The 24,194-nt window shown below is 43.9% G+C and overlaps 4 protein-coding genes across 5 annotated transcripts in view; 2 read left to right on the forward strand and 2 right to left on the reverse strand.

Moving 5' to 3' along the window:
* Window positions 1–8,441: 8,441 nt before the first annotated feature.
* Window positions 8,442–13,224, reverse strand: MRPL30 (mitochondrial ribosomal protein L30; the record flags this gene model as incomplete). Its single annotated transcript, XM_084510994.1, has 7 exons — window positions 8,442–8,629; window positions 8,718–8,791; window positions 9,659–9,805; window positions 10,521–10,601; window positions 10,855–11,428; window positions 11,994–12,022; window positions 13,126–13,224. 7 exons carry the CDS (start codon window positions 13,222–13,224, stop codon window positions 8,497–8,499), a joined length of 1,137 nt encoding a protein of 378 aa, XP_084367120.1. The 3' UTR covers window positions 8,442–8,496.
* Window positions 11,050–14,952, forward strand: MITD1 (microtubule interacting and trafficking domain containing 1; the record flags this gene model as incomplete). Its single annotated transcript, XM_084496332.1, has 7 exons — window positions 11,050–11,203; window positions 11,366–11,467; window positions 11,581–11,717; window positions 11,797–11,883; window positions 12,556–12,671; window positions 13,005–13,065; window positions 13,153–14,952. 7 exons carry the CDS (start codon window positions 11,050–11,052, stop codon window positions 13,246–13,248), a joined length of 753 nt encoding a protein of 250 aa, XP_084352458.1. The 3' UTR covers window positions 13,249–14,952.
* A 2,815-nt stretch (window positions 14,953–17,767) lies between these two features.
* On the reverse strand, window positions 17,768–19,617 carry LIPT1 (lipoyltransferase 1). Of its 2 annotated transcripts, none has more exons than XM_084506766.1 (2): window positions 19,465–19,617; window positions 17,768–19,232 (listed from the first exon to the last, which is right to left on the reverse strand). In XM_084506766.1, the coding sequence occupies exon 2, from the start codon at window positions 18,965–18,967 to the stop codon at window positions 17,846–17,848; it is 1,122 nt and encodes a 373-aa protein (XP_084362892.1). In that variant the 5' UTR covers window positions 18,968–19,232; window positions 19,465–19,617; the 3' UTR covers window positions 17,768–17,845. The 2 variants fall into 2 exon arrangements, with proteins under 2 accessions (XP_084362892.1, XP_084362891.1); XM_084506765.1 differs by having other exon boundaries at window positions 19,460–19,617.
* Window positions 19,618–21,746: 2,129 nt separating this feature from the next.
* TSGA10 (testis specific 10) overlaps window positions 21,747–24,194 on the forward strand; it is a 32,505-nt gene continuing 30,057 nt past the window's right edge. The window contains 1 exon segment of the mRNA XM_084496457.1: window positions 21,747–21,836. The gene's annotated coding sequence lies outside the window, so the exon portion shown is untranslated.

Genomic DNA, 24,194 nt, shown 5'->3' on the forward strand with positions numbered 1-24,194 from the left:
GCTGGGGGCCCCAGAGCTGAACACAGGGCTCCAGGTATCTACTAAATACCCCCAGAGATGGGGACCCCACCACTTCCCTGTGCAGCCCGTTCCGAAGCTTGACCACCACCTCCATGAAGAAATCCTTCCTGATATCCCACGTGAAATGTGAAAGAGCTGATCGGAGTAAAACACCATTTCACCCTCACAAAACTCAGCACAGGGGCGGCATGTTGGCATGGATGAGTAGTGACGAGGAGGTCTGCCATCCAGTGGCTCGCTTTCTTACTTCCAAACAGCTGCTGTGGTTTTGATGCACGCTGTGTGGTTACTTGTGTGCTCATTTTGAGAAGGGATAAAACCAGGAGCCTCGCGTTCCCCCTGCATACCCAAATTCTCAGTAACTGCAGCTCTGTCCTGTGGTAGTTTTGCGGGTCTTTGCCCCCAAAAACTTTATGACATCCAAAAGCTCGTGCTCCTCTTTTCCCATTGCCATTGCTTTATTGCTTCCAGCAAGAGGCGGCTGCTGTTTTCAGATGAGGCTCCTCCTACTTCCAGACAACTAGCAGCCGGGTTTTGAATCCGATTAAAAGTTACTTCCTTTTTGAACGGTGGCTAGAGAAGAAACCTTGTGTTTGGGTGGCTACACGAGGAGGTGTCGGGCGCTCCCGTTTCCCATAAAAGCCCTGCTGTGTAGGAAGTGCTGAGTTGGCTGAGAGCAGCCGTAACACCCACACATCTCTAGCAAGCGCCCAGAGACAGTGGGGAGACATCCTGCAGCAAGCATGTCAGCTTGGTGACATTTCTCTAATATTCTTGTAAATAATTCATTCCACCAAAGTCTCTTTTCTATTAACTGCTGAGCCCTGGGTTGGCATTGTTCCTCCCCGTTGCTGTTTGTATCTTACTTACCTTCTGCAACAGTGTGGTTAGGCAACAGATAAATGTAGCTAAACTGCAAGCAAGACATTTATAGGATGCTTCTCTGATTTTTTTTCTGTTGATGGTAGCTATGGGAAAGCAAACTGGAGCCAGTTAGTTGTGCGGGCTTTCTCTTGACTAATTGATTTTTTTTATTTTGAAATGGATAAGAGCCTTTTGGAGGTGCCTTTCTGCACTGGCTCTGCAGGAAGCTTGAGTGGCAAGCTTACATTGAACAACTCAGTTTTAGGCAAGCTAAAACTAGGAGAAATGAATTGTGCACAAATATGATGACATAACTTCATCTCCTAGCATAAAGGTGCATGCTAGTGTCTATATGATGCCAATCATTTTAAATTCCGGATCTGAAAATATTTCAATGGCATGTGCTGCACACACCGCTCCAGCCTGACTTTTCATTGCAAATGCTGCTCTTTTGGCTGTTCTGATCTCTGTGGGAAGATATTGGACGTCGACATGGCTGGAGCTTCAGAGGCTGCAAACTGGAAGGGCTAGCACCAGGTGTGTGATAATTCAGTTGTTCGTTTGCCCTCAAATCCATGCATGAGCTTGTGGCAAATCCAAGTCCTTGACCATCAGCCACTGCCAAGTGAGCAGGTATTTACACCATGACAAAGATCCTATTTGGGCACATACCTTTCTCTTGGGAACAGAGGGGCCCTTGAGATGCTGCAAGGAATATTCAAGACCATCACAGCAAAGACACAAGGTCCACAGACCACATTCAATCCCTGCCATTAAACCTGTTCTTCTCTCTCCCTTAACGAGGGTTTCTTCATGATCTAAGTTTTTGAATGTTTCCCTAGCATAGCAATATAAATTAAAAAAAAAAAAAAAAAAAGTAAATCTGGAACGAATCCAACAAAAGGCTTGGATTTAAAATGGACACACCTTTTAGTCTGCACATGAAAGATCTGCCCTCTGGTTTTGAAAAAAATATCTTTTTATATCAGCCGTCTATTGATATCTAGGCTACTTCACCGAAATTAGTCGATTCTGTTACTGCCTCTCTCTAAAGAGATTCAAAAGGATTCCAAATATCAGCTCAGTCATACCTGAAAAAAAAATGTTTCTGATTTTAAAAATGAAAGGAAAAGTGATGCATGTTTTGCCTTAGGAGTTCCTGCTTCAGAGAAGTTTGTCGAAAAAGATTTGAAGAACACTGCGAAATATAAAGCCAAGATTATGAAAGTCAGCAACAGCAAGTATGTTGATCCAGCCGTGATAACCAGTATTACCTTGAGGGTCATACACTGGGACAGTACGGAAGGATGGCTTGGGTGACCACAGAAATTGATTTATTTTAATGCAGGTATGGCCAGCCCTCTTAAAAACAGAAATCCCATCCGTGCTTTTTGAAGCAGAAAGCTAGAGGAGCAGCAGGGGCCTCCTTGAAAGGCAACCCCCTAATCTTGCTGCCAAGACATCGGGTTCAGCTGAGCAAAAGTTTACATCTCTTTTGAGGCAAGAAGTAGAGAGCTGGGACTTGGCAAGATCGTAACACGGCCTGTTCCCCATCCCAGCCCCTCACCCCCTCTAAAACTTGGAGCGATACCTTGGCTGGCTATCATTACTTAAATTAGGCAGGTCCAGCGGTAAGGGCTGTCACGCTCCACTGCCAGAGAAATGCAGTACAGTCCCAAGAGAAACACGGATAAAAGGTAAAGGAAATGAAATGCTGCATCAAGCACCGTGCTGCTTACTCAGCTCAGACTTTCCAAGTTTGAAGCATTTTGCGAAGTTTGAGAGGCCTAGCCAGAACTGCCTACAGTGTCCACCAGAAGGCTTTTTTTTTTTTTTCCCCAACATTTTTCAGACAACTTTTTGGCCAAATATAACTGGCATCGACCCATTTTCCAGCTGCCAGCACCAGGGGAGGGATGCTGGTTAGGATCAGGGCAGCTGGCATCTACATGATGAAACTGCTGCTTGCTTCCCAGGGCTCTCTGGGGAACGAAGAGATTAATTGTTCCTATTTCATACTTTAGATAATAAATCTTGTTTCAAAAACCATTTTTTTAACTAAGTGTAGACACCCAGAGACTGCAGCTGCATGCAGTCAGGTTAATTACCCTTTATGCACCGCAGGGACTGAGCTAGCAGGGGGAATCTTGCTTCATTATTCATGCCTACACTCACGCCTCACTTGTTTGCCAAGTTGTACGCTTATCCGTACAATCCCCAAACATTTGCTGCACACATTCGGATACAATCCCCTGCAAGCTCCATCCCTCTGAGGGCTGCTCTGCACTGCCCTGCGGATCAGAGACAAAGCTGCTCCTCCTGCCCTGGGAAGAGCAGAACAGAGACGGAGCCAGGGGCTGACCCAAGGGAAAACGATGTTTTTGGCACCCTTGATGCAGCTGGGGAGGACAGGAGCAGTGGTCTTACAGCTGAAAAACCTTACACAGCAGTAACGGTGCTCTCGGTACCCTGTCATCTTTGCAGCAGCAGCTGTCTTGGTTTTATAAGGCTCTGATAGACAGAGGTGGGCTAGGCACTCCTGACCAGTGTCCCCATAGTCCACGCATCTGCTGGCTTTGCCCACTCCTTGGGCTGACCTCGCTTCCTCTCTGCATGACAAAAAAACAGGTAAACTATGAGAGTAGAGATCAAAATGAGTACAGGCACCCTGCAAGTGATAAAGAGCTCTAATATATATAAAAATATTTTCCCTGATGCATTGATGTTCCTTTCTTCCAGGCTGACAAATGGCAGCATAAGACTGTTGGGACACAGGACAGTGAAGAGCATATAAGGCACAGGGATTTTGTATTGGATGATAAAATCAAATCCAGAACAAATTCCCAGCGTGGAAAAAGGAACAGCAGCTCAAAGCCATGGCTTTGTCAGCTTTAAAATGGCAGCTTTATAACACCTCACACATATAAAAGTCAAGCATGGTAACGCTGTAAAACTGAGCACTTAAAAAAAACTAAACACATCCCAGTCCCCCTGCTCATTTTATTGCTGTGTGGAATAATACTTCATTGTACTCACCAAAAGGAATAGAAAAATATGATGTGTTTAGCTTTCTAGCAGACTTTTGGAAAACTCAGCAAATATCATGACATTTTTCAGTCGCAAGGAGTTTTTTTTTTCTCCTCCTCACCTGCCCATTTGCTTTTTTTTATATACCTACCTATAAAAAGCTACAAACCATACAACCCCAAAGACAGACCTTAATTCACATTAATTCCTAAACCATATGGTCCTCGCTGAAGGAAATATGTTTTTTTTCCTGAGCAGTGATCACAGCTGAAGACGTCATGGTAGTTGGGGCCCTTTATTCCAACTACAATACAAATACATCTGAGGTTATTAATGCTGTTAGAGTTGAAGGACTACGAACAAAAGGAAACAGTCCTACAACTGAAGATGTTAGATTAGCAAAACACAGCAAGGCACCAAGTCTGGATGCAAATTATGACTTCTGCACAATGCTAAGACACAAATGGAACACCCCAGTGACAAAGGTAGCTGAAAATGCTAATACTGTGGCCAAAAATACCGGAGAAAAGAGACACACAAACTAAAACAATACATTTAGGTTGTGACTTCTGTTTGTGTGGTGAAGAAATATCACCTCTGTTTAATTGTTTCTTTCTCGTTTCAGGTGGGATTTCAGCCTATAATGCAGAACCTAATAATGTCCAGTCATAGGAAGGAATGGATATTGGCACAACACACAGTGAGTACGCCAATGATGGGGTTGCAAGAGCCAAGATTTTTAAGAGAAATGGTTGCTAAGAAAGATATCTGAGTAATGATTAGATTTGAGTTACTGCTTGGAAAATTTCTCCTAATTAAAATATATATATATCTCTTGGGTTTCTCCCCCAGAAATAGGCAGGGCTTTGAGGGGTGGGAGGAGTGAGGAGGAGTGAGGGGTGTGCAAAAAAAAAAGGTATCCTGGACTGTATGAACAGAAGCACAGCTCAACCAAGGGAAGAGGTTATGTGTCCCTATTAAACACCTGTTAGACCACAACTGGAGTAGACATGTTCTAGGCCCCTTGACACAGGGAAGATCGATTAAGTAAAGCTGGCAGAGAGCCCCAAGCTGCTTGGGGCTAGAGCACTTGCCCCATGAGGAGAGAAAGCTTCAGGGGGACCTAATAGCAGACCTCTCCTTACCTGTGAGAGATAGAATCATAGAATTGTTAAGACCAGAAAAGCCATCCAAGATCACCTGGTCCAACCACCCCCCTACAACCAGAGTCACCCACTAACCCACATCCCCAAGCACCACGTCCAACCTCTCCTTGAACACCCCCAGGGACGGTGACTCCACCATCTCCCTGGGCAACCCGTCCCAGTGCCTGACTGCTCTTTCTGAGCAGAAATGTCTCCTCATTGCCAACCTGAACCTCCCCTGGCACAACTTGAGGCCATTCCCTCTGATCCTATCACTGGTTACCTGTGAGAAGAGGCCGACCCCCAGCTCCCCACATATTCCTTTCAGGTAGCTGCAGAAAGCAATGAGGTCCCCCCCGAGCCTCTTCTCCAGACTAAACACCCCCATTCCCTCAGCAGCTCCTCACAGGCCTTGTGCTCCAGGCCCTTCCCCAGCTTCGTAGCCCTGCTCTGGACTCGCTCCAGGGCCTCGATGTCCTTCTGGTAGTGAGGGGCCCAAAGCTGAGCACAGCACTCGAGGTGCGGCCTCACCAGAGCAGAGCACAGGGGGACGATCACCTCCCTAGCCCTGCTGGTCACACTGTTCCTGATACCAGCCAGGATGCCGTTGGCCCTCTTGGCCACCTGGGCACACTGCTGGCTCATGTTCAGGAGAACATCAACCAGCTCCCCCAGATCCTTTTCCTCTGCCCAGCTTTCCAGCCACCCTGCCCCAAGCCTGTAGCGCTGCATGGGGCTGTTGTGGCCAAAGTGCAGGACCTGGCACTTAGCCATGGTGAACCTCATCCCAATGGCCTCTGCCTGTCAACCCAACCTGTCCAGGTACATTTGCTGAAGTCTAGGTAGACTCTGTCAGCAGCCTTTCCTTCATCCATCTGTTCATGGGAGATGAGGTTGGTCAGGCAGAACTTGCCTCTTGTAAACCCATGCTGGCTAGGACTGATCCCCTCAATAACCGAGGGGATGGAGCCTGGCTCCTCACAATAGTGCAAGGTGGGAGGACAAGAGACAGACATAAGATGAAAGAAGACAGGCTGCCACCAGTTAAAAGTCTGTATTCTGCATATAACTTTATCTCCCACAAAGACAGCTGGACAGCGGTGCAGGAGATTGGACCAGAAATCTGTGATCTACCTGCTAACCTGAATTTTCCTATCCTCTCATGTCATCTCACTTGTTTTTTGCACAAAAAGACAGCATTTCTTACCTGTGCTTCACAAGCAAAGTTATATGGACACACATTATGGTTTTGCACTCTGGTTGGTTCAGGTTTTACACCTGAGGACAAACCTTTAGAGAACTTACGTCTGTATAGAGAAAATCTGGGAAATTCTCATCGCAGACTGTTGTGGTCTTGAAGCAAATTTGAGGAACATCCAAACTTACACATATATTAATAAATTTTAAGCACAATCTCCTTTTTCATGAAAACTGCCAGCCTGTCAGCAGTAGACACCTCCTTATGCTAAATCTTACCCTGGAATAACAGGTACTGTCTAAAATGTTGTCCTTTCTCTGTACTTTGGAAGCAGTGATTAGCTCTGCTTTAACTCATGTAGTTACCTAACGCTTTGTAAATTCTGCACAACGCCAAGCAAGCTTGCTCATTAATACATTATTTTCAGTACTTTTGAAGGTTGCAGCACCTGCAGTGTAATGAATCCTGTATCTGGATACATGCTGTGTATAACAACCGGCAGTGCTCCCTCTGTTGGGGATTCACCAGGCTGCAGCGCCGTGGACACAATCCCAAACATGCTCGGTAAGGGCTGAGAGATCCTGGCTTTGTCACTCTAGGCCACCATTCTTAGTAAAGGTCTAATACCTGCTGTCCCTCAACACCAATGTGAGCAGACTGCGTGCCTGCTTTCCTGGGTGCCAGGACTTGTGCCATCTCTTTTAAGCATGCTCAGTACTTTGGATGCACTACATGTCCTTCTTCAGGGCTGAAATTTCAGCTTTACTCAGTGGAAACACAGGAATCACCACATGGACTGTACATTGCAGCACAAGATGCTGTGCAGATACTGAAAGGAAGGAGGGAAGCAAGAAAACCAACATCCATTTACCTGCCTCATTTTTTCCTTGCTATTCTATATCCTTTTGGCTGAGATCAGTCTTTTTTTGTGTCCTTCTGACTGCAGCCTGTAATTTGTTGAAAAATTGAGGTTTTTCAGCTCAAGTTTGCATTTCTGCCTTTCGCCTGCCTGCAGGAGCCATTGCACTCTTCTACGCCTATCCTTTGTCTTTCTCCTGCACGCAGTATCTCTAGTTTTTATGTCCCTCTACTGATACGCCTATTCCTTTGAACTCCTACTAGTTTTTACTCCTCTCTGCAAGCATGCAGAAAGGACAAACATTCGTTTTCAGCCACTTGTATCCCTCTGATGTTCTCACAACACACAGCCATTAAGATTAACTCCTCTACGGTGATTCTAGCGTGGGAGAGACTCACAGCGTGGTAAACTATGGGATTTATGCTTGCTGGAATGCAAATGACTTTATCATTTGATACAGCAGCAGCTTCCTAATTTTGACAACAGCTCTTAAACCGTAAACAGAAATAGTCTTTAAATCATTGCACACAGTACTATTCAAGATAATCCCATGAAAGGTGTTACTTTGTATGTTTGGAGCTCATAATTACTAACCTAAATCAAACAGATATGCTTTAGGGTCTCCAGATTTCTTAGGTCTGCAATATTACCATGAGAAAAACATTAACTTTCACACAGATTACAGCTCTTAGGCTATTAATACTAAACACTCAGAATCAAGAAACACGTATGCAGTGACGCAGCGTGTTTCCTGAAAGACAAACTGTACAACCTAACAAGATGTGAATCGCTCCTTCTGTCACTCCCAAATGGGGAGTTCAGGTCCCTATTTTAAGATACACGTGAAGCCAGATGAGACTGTCTGCTAAGGAACAAGTTTGATACCTGAATGACAAAGCCTGACTCAATAAATCAAGTTGTCAATGCATACCCAGTCAGTTCTCAAGTAACCTTTAAACAGAAGCCATTTCAATTCCTGTTCTTTTCTTAGCACAGTAGAGTCATGCACCTTCATTGTAAAACTTTCCTAATAGCTGGGAAATGCATTGCCCATCATTAGTTACATCTATTCTGCTTACTTTCCTGCTTATCTAACCGTCTTTATAAAGGTCTCTAAAAGCTGACCATAAACTGCAATAATCTAATCAAAATGCTCAAACATGAAGTAAAAACCCCAGCCACCTAGTATTTCAGACAAACATTAGCAACACTGAATTTTATATTTGTACACACGTAACCCTTCCACAAATCTTTTAATCATCAGCATCATCTCTGCCACTTGTACCAGACGTGGTAAGAATTAAGCTTCCGTTTCATACACAAACACTGAACACAGGAGTTAAATTATTTATTTGAGAGAACGTAAATCCAACCAGCACACCTTATGACTTAATTTCTTTCTGCTCCACAGGTTTCAGACGACTTCTAATGATAAGCTCTCCCTTGCTCGTAAGAAAGGTGTCTGACATTTCCTCTTCTGTTGGCAACCCGTAAGGTAGTTTCAGCGGCTGTATCCTAAAGGCAGAAGAGTTTGCTTAGTAAGGTTCTGTGACTAGAATGGAGTTATAGTAAGTATTCCAAATCAAATAAATAGCTAACAAACCTTATCAGATGTTTAACAACTTTCAGTTTGGAATTCACAGAAGGGATATTTTTGTGCAGTCTTGGTTGATGTGCCTATAAAGAATAGCAGAGGTTTTAAAAATACACTTCTAAAGCACAAATCTCTGTTCACTGAAATTTCCACACTATCAGGAAAGATATAAACCATACATGCAAATTTAGATTTAGAGAAATAATAGTTGTGTATTACAATCATGCATGAAAATATGAAATCAAAACTTGATCAGACTCTTGATTATAGCAAAATGACAATTTCAGCTGTATTCCCATTACATTATCAATACAAATTTCTTCCAACTGTTGAAAATGCCTGTAAATGTAAAGCTGGTATTTTAGAGAAGAGACTTGCTTCACTTAGGCCTTAAATTGATCAAACAGTTTTTTTCCTCCATAATATAACATTGACTAGATGAATCTTTGCACAGTGTGCAATTTGGCCTACGAAAAACTGGAAAAACAAATTGACACAAACTCTTAGAGTCTATTTGAAAATTTATCGTACCTTCTAGATTTGGAAGTCTTTTCAGTAATAAATGAGGCCTTTTTGCTTACTTGTGATATCTAGTTACTATCACTCAGAGAGAAATCTGAGTTCTGAGTATTTACAAATCTGTTTTTATTTCAGCAGAATTCTTAAGGTAAAGTTCTCCTCAAGCACAACAGCAATACCATACACTCATAATCTGAATTCCCAATAAATGGGTATTTTCCATTACTGTTCCTCTCAGCTCTTATATGCATAATTCATTTCTCAGTTGTACTTTATAGTAGCTGTAAAGAAATTGAAGCTTAGTGACTGTAAAAACTGAAGTCCTTGCAAACAAGCAAATGTGCAAGAAAAACTGACACCTGAATTCTACCCTGTTTCTCTATGTATTTGATGTGCATAATAAGTATGAACAACAACCATCACCACAATACCTTATCCAGTCCAAGATTATGTATTATCATCTTTTCCCAATATGGGCGACCAATAACACTTTTTATTCTAGTAACAACATGGATTTTGTGGGGCTGCTCAGGGTCACCTCCATACTTTTCATGATCTCCAGGCCGTGGCTGAAATACCTAGAATAAAAGTGTCACAGATTGTTTTTCTAAACATGTGAATTATTATTACACTTAAAAAATATATTTTTATAATGTTTTGCAGATTAATGCGTTGACTCTGAAGTTAAGCCATACGACTGCATGGAGATACGTAGAACCATAGAATCATTAAGGTTGAAAAGCCCTCCAAGACCATCAGGTCCAACCACTCCCCTACCACCAATGTCACCCACCAACCCATGTCCCCAGGCACCACGTCCAACCTTTCCCTGAACACCCCCAGGGACGGTGACTCCACCACCTCCGTGGGCAACCCATCCCAGTGCTTGACTGCTCTTTCTGAGCAGAAATGTCTCCTCATTTCCTACCTGAACCTCCCTGGCACAACTTGAGGCCATTCCCTCTGGTCCTATCACCTATTACCTGTGTGAAGATGCAGACCCCAGCTCCCCACAACAGCACTTCATCCGCATGTATCTGACAGAAGAACCTCTGTTCAGCCCATGAACGGTGAGTTTTTCCACAGGCTTTATGAATGATTTTAGGAAAAGTGAAACTAAAGGGCATCTTGCAGAAAGACAAGCTACGACACAAATTAAACCCAGCCTCCAGTCTCTTTGGTTTTAGAGCCATTTACCCACGTCTCCAGAAATGTGCCACAGCACAGAATTCAGCGCCAAATTAAGCAGCCTGATGCTTAATTCTCAGCATCCTCAGCCAGGGCAGCACGTACCGCCTTGGGAATCCTCGACCTGGTGAACATCTGACGGGCCCAGACTGCGGGCGCTACCCCCTCGGTCCTCCTCCCCAGCACCTAAAAAAACATTATATATTAAAAAAAAAAACATGTAATTTGTCGTCTTACAACACCCTCCAGCAGATTAGTCAGCCGCTTAAACGCACATTCAGCGGGCACACAGCCTGCATTTACTACATCTCGCGGCGGCTGAAGGCAAAGAAAATACCCCGGCACTGAGGTACCCCGACCTTTCCCGGCCAGCAGAGACCCCGACAGACCCCTCAGGACCCCGACCAGCCCTTCACAGCCCCCCGGGACCCCCGGGCACCTTCCACACAGCTCCCAGCCCCACGGCGCCGCGCCCCGCCGCCATTTCGTGGCGCAGCTCCCCGGCCGGGCACCGCCACCGCCGCGCCCGAGTTCCGAGGCGGGGGAAGGACAAGGCTGAGGCACAGCCCGCTCCCCCGCCTCGGTTTCCATTTCCCCGGCAGCCCGTCCCCGTCCCCGTCCCCTCCCGGTCCCCATGTCGCGGGCGGGGGGCGATGGCACCGCGGCGCTGGAGCGGGCTGGTGCGGAGACGGTGAAGCGGGCGGTGGAGCTGGACCTGGCGTCTCGTTTCCAGGAGTCGCTGGTGTGCTACCAGGAGGGCATCGACCTGCTGCTGCAGGTGGTCAAAGGTACCGGTCCCATCCCGGTCCCTGTCCCTGTCCCTGTCCCTGTCCCCATCCCCGTCCCCATCCCGCTCCCGGTCCTCGTCCCCAGCCCCCTCCCCCGGGAGGTGCCGGTGCCCGGGTGGCCGAGGTGTGGAGGGCACCGACCCGCGCGGTTTGGCTTCGCAGGCACAAAGGATGAGGCAAAAAAGCAGCGTTACCGGCAGAAAATATCCGAGTACATGACCAGGGCTGAGGACATTAAAAAGCACATCGAGAAGGAGAAACAAGGTGGGGAGCTGAGACCGACCCGTGCGGCTTTAACTGGCCGGCATCAGGTGGGCAGGGTGGTTAATGTAGGATTTCTGGCGGGGTCTTTACTGAAAAATCCTTTTTTTTTTCAGATGGCAAATACCATAAGCAAATCAGGATAGAGGAAAATGCAACAGGTTACAGCTATGAAAAGCTTTTCCAAGAGTATCTGACCGAGATAGTTTCTGAAGTTTGGGTGGAGGACCCATACATTAGGCACATTCATCAGGCAAGTGGATGTTCAGCGTAGCACATGCACGTAACAGCCAAAAAAATCCAAGTTACTAAATTAAACAAAACTTTTACAGTTGTATAACTTCCTACGGTTCTGTGAGATGCTGGTTAAGGGGCCATGCAAAGTGAAAACTATCCACCTCCTCACTTCCTATGATGAAGTAAGTGCATAGATCTTGGTTTCTTTTTCCCCGTTCTCAGGTGACACCACACAAACACACGCAACGTGTGTATGTATGTAAAACTGAAATATAAATTTACTCTTACTTACACGAACTTGTTAGAGAAAGGCTTTGATGCCTTTGATGCAGAAAACACAGATTAAGAGAAAAATGAAACGTGATAGTTGAATATAAGTAATCTCATACATTCATAGTTCTTTGATAAGTCTAACAAATCCTTGGTAAGACAGATCTTAAATGAAAAAGATATTTTTGGTAAAAAATTTGTTGTGGAAAATGCCATCAAAAACAAAGTGTCAATATTAGTTTTTCCTTTTCAAACAGCTTATATAGCTATCATTTTAGATGCTTTGATGAGCTAAAGCCTTTCAAACGATCCCTGCATTTATTCTATATCAAATAGTAATCTGTATCTAGTTCTCAAGGGCTGAGGGCAAGCTCTTCCTCCACATCCAGTAGCGAGTGTGCCTGTAATCTGTCTGCTTCTTATCTTGTCAACAAAAATACAAATATACTCTCATCCAAGAGACTTTCTTTGAGTTTAAATTATTACTAAAATGGTTTTGTTGGGGATTTTAGGAAGAGGTGACCAAAAACAGAATGTGTGGTTTCAAAAAAAAAAAAAAAAGGTAATATTTTTACTTTTATCAGGGCAGTGGGAGGAATCAACAGACAAGTGGCTTGGAAGAAATAAAACAGTCATTGAGGAATTATGGAGTAACGCTGAATGTTTCATTTTCATCTTCAATACATGATCGAGAAATTAGGTGAGTGATATAAAAAGTCACTGAATGCCAGTTAAAGTCAAACTACCTAACGCTAACTTCTGAGATAATTTCTAATTACAGCTGTAGTTAGCGAAGTGGAAGGCACTGGCCCTCACTAGATAAAGTTAGTCCTCCACAGCTTCACAGTTATCTTTTTTTTTTTTTTTTTTTTCTGGAACAGAAGAGTGCTTTCCATTGTTCCATTGTTTGTATAGGTATCAGCTATGCTAGGAAATAATTGTGAAGGAGCTTGTAAGTCATGTGAATATAACTGTTTTTTTTTCAATGTGATCATACACTTACGGTTTTCAAATTTGTTAATTTTGTAAACAGATTCAACAATGGATGGATGATTAAGATTGGAAGGGGTCTTGACTATTTCAAGAAACCAGAGGTAAAAATACTTTGGCCTCTTTAATTAACTAACACTGTAGAATAGCTTGTTCTGTGTTACCCATGTCAATTCTGTCAATTTTTGTAGGGCCGCTTCAGCATTGGATACTGTGACTTTGACTTGCGACCTTGTCATGAAACTACAGTGGACGTCTTTCATACTAAACATACAAAGAAAATGTGACAGCTGCTTTTAGTGAGTGTTTTTATAAGCATAAAACTGTAATCATGACTGGAAGATACCACTTGGGTCCAGCTGTCCACCACCAGAAGCAAATCCATAATAGGTATTTTGTCCAGCACTCCTTTTTTAATCTATAGGATTAAGAATATTTGTGCCTTTCCACTCTGAGAAAACAAAATCATGCAGTTCACCCACTGTGCTTATTTATTCTGTAATCTTAAGGAATTAAATCAATGTCTAAATTTGAGCTTATGGAGTAGGGGTTTTATACTATACCTCAGTACGGGCTCTCAAAGGCCTCTTTACTGTCATTTCTAGTTTTACTATTAATTTTCTTTGTCTTGAGCAGATTTTGGGGTTTGTATCTTTAACTGACCACCTCGCAAACTTCTGTGGCTGAGGCACCGCTTCAACCCACATGTTCTCTTTGATAAGCAGCCCATGTATTTCATCTGGGTCTTGTATTCTAGTCAAGACGACTGTTCTGCTGTGTTTTAATCAATCCTTTAATAACTGACTTCACGGACTACAAGTAACCCCAAATGTAGCATTCCATTCTCTAAGCTCCTTGCATGCAAACATTGTAGAGTTCGGTACGTGGACATTTTAGAGTCTTCTTGTACATTTCTCTGAATAATGGATTTGGGGCTGGAAAGGATGCAAGCAACGTTCTAGCTGTATTCTTCTCACTATTATTCATATATGTGCTTGTATTCCCTGGTGCATTTCCATCCTTTGCATTAAGGTTGGAAAAGCATGTGGTCCTCTCCCAATCTTCCTCTCAGTTTAATGTCTGTCCTCTTACAGCAGTCTGAACTGTAAGTAGCCCTGCTACTTAGTCCCCTAAAAAAAGTAATAACTAATTTTTAAATTCTTCTAGAAGTTGGAAACCCAAAACTTCGTTGTTAATATTGATCCTAAGGGATATGCTAATTGAAAAAAATGACAAAAAAAAAACTTTTCCGTCTTCCCTTCATCCTCTGGAAACCGCAAATTATCACCTGAGCTGCTGCTGCTTTTTCTCCTAAAACAAGATTTTTTAAAAATTGCCGGAAACATTACTCATTGTGACATGCAGAACAGGCAGTGGCCTCTTTTGCAAGTCCCATAAGGAATTTTCAACCTCAGGACTGACAGGTGCCTTATGCTTTCTATGCCTTGTAACATGTTTCTCTATTCTAGTTTTAAGCCCCTTGGCTGTGGTCCTGTACCAGTGCCACAAGAGGCAGCCCTGGTCTTCCTTCTCTTGCACATTGCTAGAAACTTTTTGGAAGTTTCTTTTTCCTGATGGCTCATGTATTCCATTATCCTTTTTTCTCTCTCTTTTTTTTTTTTTTCTTTTTAATTTGCTTTATTCCTCTTTTACCTTCTGTCATCGAATGCTGCTATGCTTTTAGTCTTAACTCTGATGCAACATATCTATTCCACGGCTGTCAACAGCTGCTCTTTGCCTTGTTTTCTGGGTGACAAGTTGCCTTCTTTATTTGCATAATAATGTCTCAGCTTTTCAGTGTTAAATCAGAAAAAGAGTAACTTGTGCCACAGAAGCTGTACGCTATCAGTTGGTCTCCCTAAACATTCCATAGAAGCTCCCCGTCTTCCTGCTGTGAAAGTGTGTCTGGTCACTGTCATCAATTTTATTCAGTTGTGTGTAATATATGCCAATTTTTAATGTGAATAAAGGTTATTTTTTATGATTTGTAATTTTAGTCCTCTGTTTAAATTCTTTTCTGTACTACGTAGGGCAACTCCAAGACGTTTGATTTCTGTGTCTTGTAATACAACATGCTTCTCTGTTCCACTAGTAAGCCCCAATGATTTGGTCTGGTACCAACACCACAAGAGGCAACCCTGGTTTTCCCTCTCTTCATTGCTAGAACTTTTTCTGTGTTTTCTAATTGTGAAATCAGAAGCTAAGGCTATTGATTTCCTTCCACTTCTTGTGGATATGAAGCATTTACATACGTACAACTAAGCCTTCAGTGACATACGAGTTGGCAGCGTGCTGCAATTTTTGCTTGCAAGTCCTTTATCCCTGCGTAGTTCCTTTCATTGTCAGTAGGAACAATGCCAGAAGAGGAATGGGCATCAGAAAATGGAAAATAAAAATCAGTTGTCCTGTTCAGCATTTATGTTATCAGAGCAATATAAGAGCACAAGTTTTGCAATCATTTTACTTATTTCAGGGACTCCAGCATATTATTGGATGAGATGATCTTGGAAGTCTTTTCCGACCTTAATGATTCCATGATTTCTCTTCTAAAACATGAATATTTAAGTAAATAAGGGTTTCTGGAACAAGAATAATCCCTCTGAACAGTTTTCTTTTGAATTTAATTTAGACAAAACAGTGCACTTGAGTAGCACCTTGGAGTACAGAGTGCCTAATGTACCCTAATTTCAGTGGCATGCATTTTTTTGATTGGCACAAGGTGGCACCCAAAAGAAAATCCCAAACCACAGATTTGAGACACTATCAGGGAAAAAGCAAATGATTAAGCATTTTAAAGGTTAGAAAAATACCTAATTTCCTGCTAACCCTTTGCTCCCTTAAGAATCACTACAGAAGGAGGAAGAATATAAGGAGGTTGGTTGTTTTCCCTTGCTCTCCCCCTGTAATACTGGCGGATCCATAAGCATCACTGGATTATCAGGACGTGCCCAATTTTTCTGCAGTCACAGGTCAGAGGAGACCTGTGATACAAGCACCAGGCCAGGATGTTCACGCCCCGTGGACTCCTGGAGGTATAAGATAGCCAAAGAATTTCTAAACATGAGAGGAACCTCAGAAATTTAGAGAATTGTGAACTGTTACCAATTGTTATAATCCAAGTTAGGCTGATATAGACCAGCTTGTGAGTTGTTAAGCCTCGTGAAATCAGACAGTGATTAATAGGGAAAGCTGGCTGGCCTTCCAAGGAACAATACTGAACTTAGGTCAGCTGCAAATCATCTTCAGGTGACACAGCAAGTCTGCCCAGGAAAAACAGACTGGGCCAAAATATGTACTTGTAATAAACAGAGTACGGGGGAATCCCTTCCAGGCTGCTTGGAGTATCCCAAGGAAGTTTTTCACTGGCATACTGGCGTAGACAACACTGCTGAAAAAGCTCCAGAGGCTGTGGCAGCTGCCTTTGTTGTAGGCTTTCAGCCAAAAATTCAAGAGCAATTACAATTTGTTGCTGTTGGGTGGCAGACTAAGCCTCTCAACTGAAGGAGTTACCCTTGCTGATCTCTGCAGTGCATGTCAGGAGAGAATGACAGTGACACTAAACTCATGGCACTGCAAATTCAACATTTTGCTCCTGGAAATGCCAGCAGAAATACAGGAGCTAGAAGAAACTGAGGCAGGAGAAGAGGAGGAATGGAAAAAGACTCTTCCTCCATGCCACAGTCTCAGAAATGTAATTAGGACATCCCATAGGACATAAACATCACTGCTCCTTTACTTTCTTTAGACCAGATTCGTCTTTTTTTATCTTGCCCTCTTAATGTCAAGATTGCTTCTCGCCTACTTGACACTGGTGCTCCTCGATCCAATTTATGTGCTCTGATTTTCCTGCAGCCCCACTTCTGATCACCATGCTTTCAAGTCTTGCTGCCCCTCTTAACCTAGAAAAAGACTCATGAAAATTGCTTGTACTACATACTGTGCCCGTTGGAATCTACTTTGATGTGCCTGCACCTAAACAGGGCAAATTTACAGCTTTTTTTTGCTGAGCCTCCCATTTACAATTTAAGTACTGCTCAAGGGTAATTTGGTGGAGTCGTATAGCCTGGAAGAACATAAACTCTGTAACAGCCTCATTTGGGCAGTGTTCCCGTCAGCAGAGGCTGTCACTCTGCTGCACTGTGTTCTCTCTCCTATAGCCATGGCAATAAACTGCTTCTGTTCTGACCTAGTCAAAATGGCATTCAGGTTATTCTGCAACAACAGTGAAATAATCTTCAGCTTTTCTTTCATGATACTTTGGTATTGAGCTGTTATTATGATTTAACATGAAAACTGTCGCTTTCAGTTCACTATTGCCTTCCAGTGGCAAGTTTTCTGCTAGTAACATGAGGAAGCTCTTCCTCCATCTGCATTCCCTATTTTGGCTAACACACCAGTGCTTACAGCAGCAGCGACTCCTGTCATTGTGCCAGGTAGGAAGGAGGCACGCTAAGGGACTGAGACATGGCCTTTGAGCTGCTATCTGCAGGGAAGGAGATAAAGACTAAGAAGCCAATGCATGAGCACAGCATCAGTTTTCCATCCACCCCATCTGGTCTCTGTCAGCCAATTTGTACCATCTTTGCCACAGAAGCAGTGTGGGATGCCTGCACCATTCTCCCTGGTTTAAGCAGCAATGATGTCCGTCAGCATGGAGCAATAAAGGGCTGCAGCCTCTTTTAGTGGCTTACATCTTACAGCTTGGGAACCTTTAATACAGGCAGAGTGAAATCTAATTGCTAGGAGGTAGTATTTAGCAAAAGCACAAGACTAAACAGTTTTGATAGCTAATAAAGAGGAGTAAAAGCCTGTAGAAATTAACCCTTTAATTTTGTTTTCAATAAATTAGCAGCAGAGGTTTCATTAATAATTTCAAAATGCGAGTCACATTAACATTGTCATATTCTCACATAACAGATTCCACTTGCTGTGCAACTCATCATCTTGTGGACACATTCTTAGTAACGTGCTTGATAACGCAGTGGTTTCGGTTGGGCAAAACTTACTGCCAGAAAGGCTCTTCACCAGTTCACTGCACAGTGCTGGTGGCAGCCACTGCTCTGGCACATCAATGTTACAGGTTTCAATTCTTCCATGCTTTACATCCATATCTACTTTAACATCAAGAACAGAATCCTTATAGACCATGTTAAAACATGTGCTAACGCTGAACTTTGGTGTCTTCCCATAAATCCATTCCCAGGTTTGTAGTTCTTTAGATTTATGATTAATTCCAGGAAGCACAGTCTCATCGGTTGGGTTTATTAAGGTGATATGATGATCTATTTGGTGTTGCATAGCATATTCTTCAGCAATGGCATCCAGGAGCATCTCACATGTTAAACTAGGATCCTCTTCAAAGAGATTTTTCACTGATGCAGGCACACTGGGAGTGGCATTGCTTTTTAGTCCTTTATAAGGGCTCTTTAGCACATCAGATAAAACAAACTTATCTGCATTACAGAGTAAGGTACAGTGGTGATAAGCAGTTGTCCTTCCCAGCTTTGCAGCAGTACCTGAGATTTTGTATTGCCTATCTAGCAAGATGTCATACCTGTCAGTGACGTGGATATTTAACTGTGGCCGCAAGGCTTTCAGTGCCTTCACAACTAGCTTCAAGTTTTCCATTCGTTCATATTTTTTCCTCGTTGTGAAGAAAGTCAAATTGATATTGCCTAAGTCATGGTAAACCGTCCCTCCTCCACTTCTCCTCCGGGCTAGTTTTATATTTTTTTGCCTCATTAGCTTGAGATTGCATTCCTGCCAGGGATTCTGATGTCTCCCTATTACCACAGCTGGGGAATTTCTCCACAGGAAGAGGACCTGCCGGTTCTCTAAATTCATGTGGTCATGGATCCAGTCTTCCACTGCTAGATTGTGGTAAACATCATTAGAAAGAGACTGGATAATGAGTCCTCCATTAGCTGCGTCTCTGAAGCCAGCTTTTGGAGTCCTGAGGATGCAGGATAATTGTAGGCAGTTCTTGAATGATGACTGGAGTACCATGTTTTTAATAATGAAATAAGAGATGGAAAGAATATGTGGCCTGGTAAAGACGAAGGTGGCAAGCACACAACCCGCTGTTGTGACAGCAAGGAACGTCTAACTGCAGTCATGCTCTTCCCAAAGTAAAAATGATCTCAAACTACTGAGTTACAAGGCAGTCTTCTCCTCCAGAGGCTGACGATGCTGTTCCATCCCTGCCATGTGCTTCACACAAAAGCTGGGGCTGTCCGAGGAGCGTTTCCTTGCAGTTGGTCACCTCTAGTGCCTGAAAGACCGAGGGAACAGGTGGAAGCAAACTCTATTTTCTCCCTCAATACATTCTCGTTTGTGTTTTGCTAAACTGAGCTACAGCACTACAGCTTTATGAACACATTTTCACCGATAAGAGTGCACTGACTCCACGAGGAGAAAGGTCAAGAGAACCCCTCAGCCCCGCGCCCCCCGGCCGCCATCTTATACCCCCCCCCGCCGCCATCTTCTCCCCCCTCCCACCTCACCGGTCGGCCCCGCGCTGCTCCCGGCGGGGCGGGGAGGGAACGGGGACGCCGTTAAAGCCGTTAAAATCGTTAAAGCCGTTGGCGGCCCCTCAGCGCCCTCCTCAGCGCCTTCCGCTTCCCGGGTTAGAGGTGCTGGAGCGTGTGCCGCCGGCAGGGGCGGGCCGGGCTAAAGCCCTGCTTTAAACCAACAGGCAGCGCCAGTGGGGGAATGTGGTAAAGGTTTGTACGTGTGTACGTGGTATTGAACGGAACGGGACAGTGCTGATCGTCACTCGGACCGCGCCAGCTAAATTCACAACATATAAAAGTGGACGGCTTGTGCAAGACCAGTCTGTGCAATTAATTCCTCGCCACGGGGTGTTCTGGATGCTAGAAGCGTTCACGACTTCACAGGGAGACTGAACAAGTAAAGACCAATGCACAGAGGCTTAGCAAATTCAGAGAAAATATCCACGGTGTTCATGAAGATATAGAGACTAAATACTGATGGCGTAATTGATAGCAAGTTGGAAATGATCAAAGGCTAGATGATTACAGACTGTGTATGGACCAGGTTGTCTTCACATTTATACTGATTATGGCAATTCTTAAAGTCTGCGAGACCCAAGCCATAACTCTACAAGACCTATCATCTGTATTTAAATTGAGACTTGGGGGGCAATGCTTGGAGCTGCGAGTTTAAGTTTTATCCTCAGTGGTACCCATACCTCTTGCCAATGTACTTGTATTCATGAAGGATATTTTGCATGCTTTTCTCTGTCGTTCCTCATTAATGGGTCTCCCAAGACATGAAGGAATTGTAGACAAAAAGGTTGGAAGAGTGGGTTGTGAGAAATCACAAATGTAGGCTATTCCTTTTGAAGAAGAACAGTGACAAGTAGGATTCTTTTTCTTCTTTCTTGTTCTAGAATTAAGTGACTTGGGAAGAAACACCAAACTGATATCCTTATTCAGATGAAACAAATCATTTGAGGAAGCAAATTGGGTTTGGGAATGTAATTCCCAGATTTCTGTATGTTCACTTTACCAACAAAATTATTCATTGTGGGGCCTGAATCAACTTCATCTTCTGAGTGAAGAAACAATCCTAGGACACCTACATTCCCTGAAATGTGAAGGAGAAAAAAAAGGCAGATAAAGGGTGAGAGATTAAAGATGAGAGCTTGGGGTTGTTTCCCGCTGAAGAACTGGAGCATTCACAGCAAGAACATAACTTACAAAACCCTTAAAAGAAATGTGTGGGTGTAGTAGGGCAAGTGAACAGTAAGAAACTGCTACCACATGAGAGTGAGACTAAAAGGAGCCTGATGTGACATGCACCCCAGCACTTGGCATAATGCGTTATCACATTAAAAAACAAGTTGGTAATTATTCTGAACAGTTTGAAGTGGGCATAATTTGTTGCTAAATTAGACTGGTGATAGCTCAGCTTGGCACTGGGGTGGACTGTTCCCTTAATACATAGCCTTAATGCACATGAACTTCATCCATAAAACCGTGTTGATTTAGAGTTCCAAATATTAGTTGGTATAATGCAAAGGTGAACAAGAGCCCTTGAACGCTGGTCGGAGGAAGTGAAACGCATCCTTTGGGATTTCTGATGTTACTGAAAGAAAAAATGTGCGGGGGGATTTGTTTCCATTTTATAGCACTTAGCCCTCAGAAATTTGCGTTGCGTCGCTTCCACGTTTTGCCACGGGGTGTCAGTAAAAACATACCGTGAGCTGTTGGACGCCTTGCTTTTCAGGGTGCAAGCAGGTGGGCCTAAGGCAACTTTTTGTAATTTTATTTTTTTAGTTAGAACCAGAAATGTCTAAAAATGCTGCGTGCAGAACACTAGGTGGACAGTTAAAAATGCCTTGAGGGGTGTTTCTCATGTGCTGATGAGTAAAATACATAGTCAAGGAGAAGTACTTTTCCTGAAAAGTGGCTATTGCTGAGGGCAAACCCAGCAAGATAATTCGAAATATTGTCAATATGCAAAAAGCATGAATTTATAAACTGAATTTATAAGAGCACGAATTTACAGACTGGATTATATTGCATTATAAACCAGAATATGCATTCACCCCTTGACAGGATCCAGCAACAGCTGCTTAGTGACACTTTTCCAGATTTTTTTTAATTATTATTATTATTTTTAATTTCTAATCTCTTGCTTGTTTTTGCCTCTAGTGTTTCAGCCCTGAGACCTGTGAGGATTTTGGAAGCGGCATTGAGGAGCCGGGAGCGGGGGGGCAGCGGCGGCGTGAGGCGGGCTGCACGCGGGCCGTTGCCCGGCGCCCAACGGACGCGCGGGGCGCAGCCGTTGGGGCGTGGCGGGCCCGCCCCGGGCAGCAGGGCGGGGGGAGCCAGGAGGGGAGCGCAGCGGGGTGAGCAACCGGGACGGGGCGGGGGGCGACCGGATGGGGGACCGTTTAAACTAGCTGGACGTGGGCTAGTCCACGGGACCTGACTGAATGCAGGGTGCTGATCGGTGCTCGGCTGAACATGAGCCAGCAGTGTGCCCAGGTGGCCAAGAGGACCAGCGGCACCCTGGCTCGTATCAAGAATAGTGCAGCCAGCAGGAGAAGGGAGGTGATTGTCCCCCTGTACTCTGCTCTGGTGAGGCCGCACCTCGAGTGCTGTGCTCAGCTTTGGGCCCCTCACTACAAGAAGGACATCGAGGCCCTGGAGCGTGTCCAGAGCAGGGCTATGAAGCTGGAGAAGGGCCTGGAGCACAAGGCCTGTGAGGAGCGGCTGGGGGTGTTTGGGCTGGGGAAGAGGAGGCTCAGGGGAGACCTCATTGCTCTCTACTGCTACCTGAAAGGAAGGTGTGGGGAGCTGGGGGTCAGCCTCCTCCTGCAAATAACTTCAAAAAGTTCTTTTCCACAGATTGAGTAAAAGTAGTACTGTGAGGGAGCAAATGCTGCATATTCTACCTGCAAATTTGAATCCTTAGCACAGTGAGATGCTGAGGCACTAGCAGCTTGTAAATGACTGTGACCTGCTATCTTCCTTTTCTGGAAAGACTGGGGTGATGCACATAATTGGAGATGGTTGTGAGTATCTCGGTCAGAGAGAACAGAATGTTAGGATAGGATCCACTTATGTAATTTGACATGTCAAATGATGGTGGGTGTAATAGAGATGTCCAGGCTGTCTTCACTGTCAGAGGAAAGAAACAGGTACTCCTAGAACGTGATTAATTTTAGGATGAATGTCCAAAATGGATCATGTGAATTGCACTTAGAAGTCTCTTTGTAGATACCCAGAATTGTCAGCTGAATCATAGTCCTAAACAAAGCTACCACTTAGGGTGCTGCTTAAAAACATGTTGAGGCTACTGGTCAGCCTGATGGTGACCGGGATTTGACTCGAAGTAGGGTGTATGTGGTAGTGAAATAACATGGTAAACCAGCTGCCCTACAGTTCCTTGAAACTCTTGAATGTAAGTATGGACAGAAGCTGTTGTGGTCATGGTGCTGGTGCTGAAGAACTTCCTGCTGGTGAACAGTTGCATGTTTGTATTCTAGTTTCTTCCAGTATCGCAGGCACACTGCACTGGTAGGTATTGAACAGCACTGCAAGGCATCGGTGTGCTTGCCCCTCTCCCCACCTCGCTGGCTCTTCCTTCTCTCACTGAGGGGCCCGCTCCAGCAACCTTACTTTATCATACTTATTCTTAGAAAGTTGCCAGAGAGCACTCTATCTTTCTCTCCTTTCTTTTATTCCAAAGTGTTTATGGATTTCTGAGGAATCACAGGCTGCACTACTATGAGTTGATGATAAGTAGCTGCATGTCCCTGTGTTCAGCTGAATTGAATGGAGTTTGAGTGTTTACAAGTGTTTCTGCCCATGCTTGGTATTTTAGAAGATGCTGGTAGGTGGAGATAATTTGCACGTGATGTCCACATTTCTTACTAACATGTATTTCCTCTGTCTTGCAAATGATGATAATAATGCTATTCTCCATCCTTTTGTGGCTAGGGATTACAGAAGTGGTACTGTTCTCATCCCTGGTTTGTGTTGCTGGAACAGGCTGTCATAAGCTAGAGCAGAGTGCGAAGACATGCTAGGGGCAAAGGTTGTTTGTACTTCAGGGTTTTTGTTGGCTATGAAGTTTTGTTGGTAGAGTGGTATTGGATTTTGAGTCCATAAAGCCTTAAGGGATCAGTATTTTTGTCTGCTTAGACACCGCTTTCACCATATAGCATCATGTACACAACTGCAATCAGTTAAGGCACTCAATTACAATTCCTGCTTCATAAAGGAGATGGCTAAAAAAATATTTTCCATGAAGAATCCTTGATTTTGTAGTCTAAATATGGCAGCTCTGAGTGCGTCGAAGCTTTCTTGGTTTTCCAAGAGTAGGAGAAGGGGGGAGAAAGGTATAAATTGGTTGTATGGAGCAATGCAAATGCTTTTGGTATCATTGGTTACTCGTAGCTTGTCATTGTAGGCGTTTACGTAATAGATGATCCGATGCAGAGTAGGATTTAGCTTCCATGCCCTTTGTTAGCAGTTCTGTTCTCACTGTCAAAAGTGGGCAGCGTTATGGACTTCCTTCAGTAACAGCACAGCTGTATTCTCCCCAACCTGTATAACTCAGTAAAAGGGCAGGAATCCCAAACCACAGGTACAGATGCGGCCTGTACTCCTCTTCATGTATGCTTTCTGTTTGTTTTTTTTCTTTTTAAAACTGCTTTTTCATTCAAACACTCAGAGTAATTATCACATTTCTAGGTTTG

The sequence above is a fragment of the Aythya ferina genome, assembly GCF_964211825.1.
Source record: "Aythya ferina genome assembly, chromosome: 1".
Lineage (NCBI taxonomy): Eukaryota > Metazoa > Chordata > Aves > Anseriformes > Anatidae > Aythya > Aythya ferina.

Coding starts and splice junctions, on each gene's coding strand:
- LIPT1 (XM_084506766.1), bottom strand. CDS start 18,967: ATGGTACTCCAGTCATCATTCAAGAACTGCCTACAATTATCCTGCATC.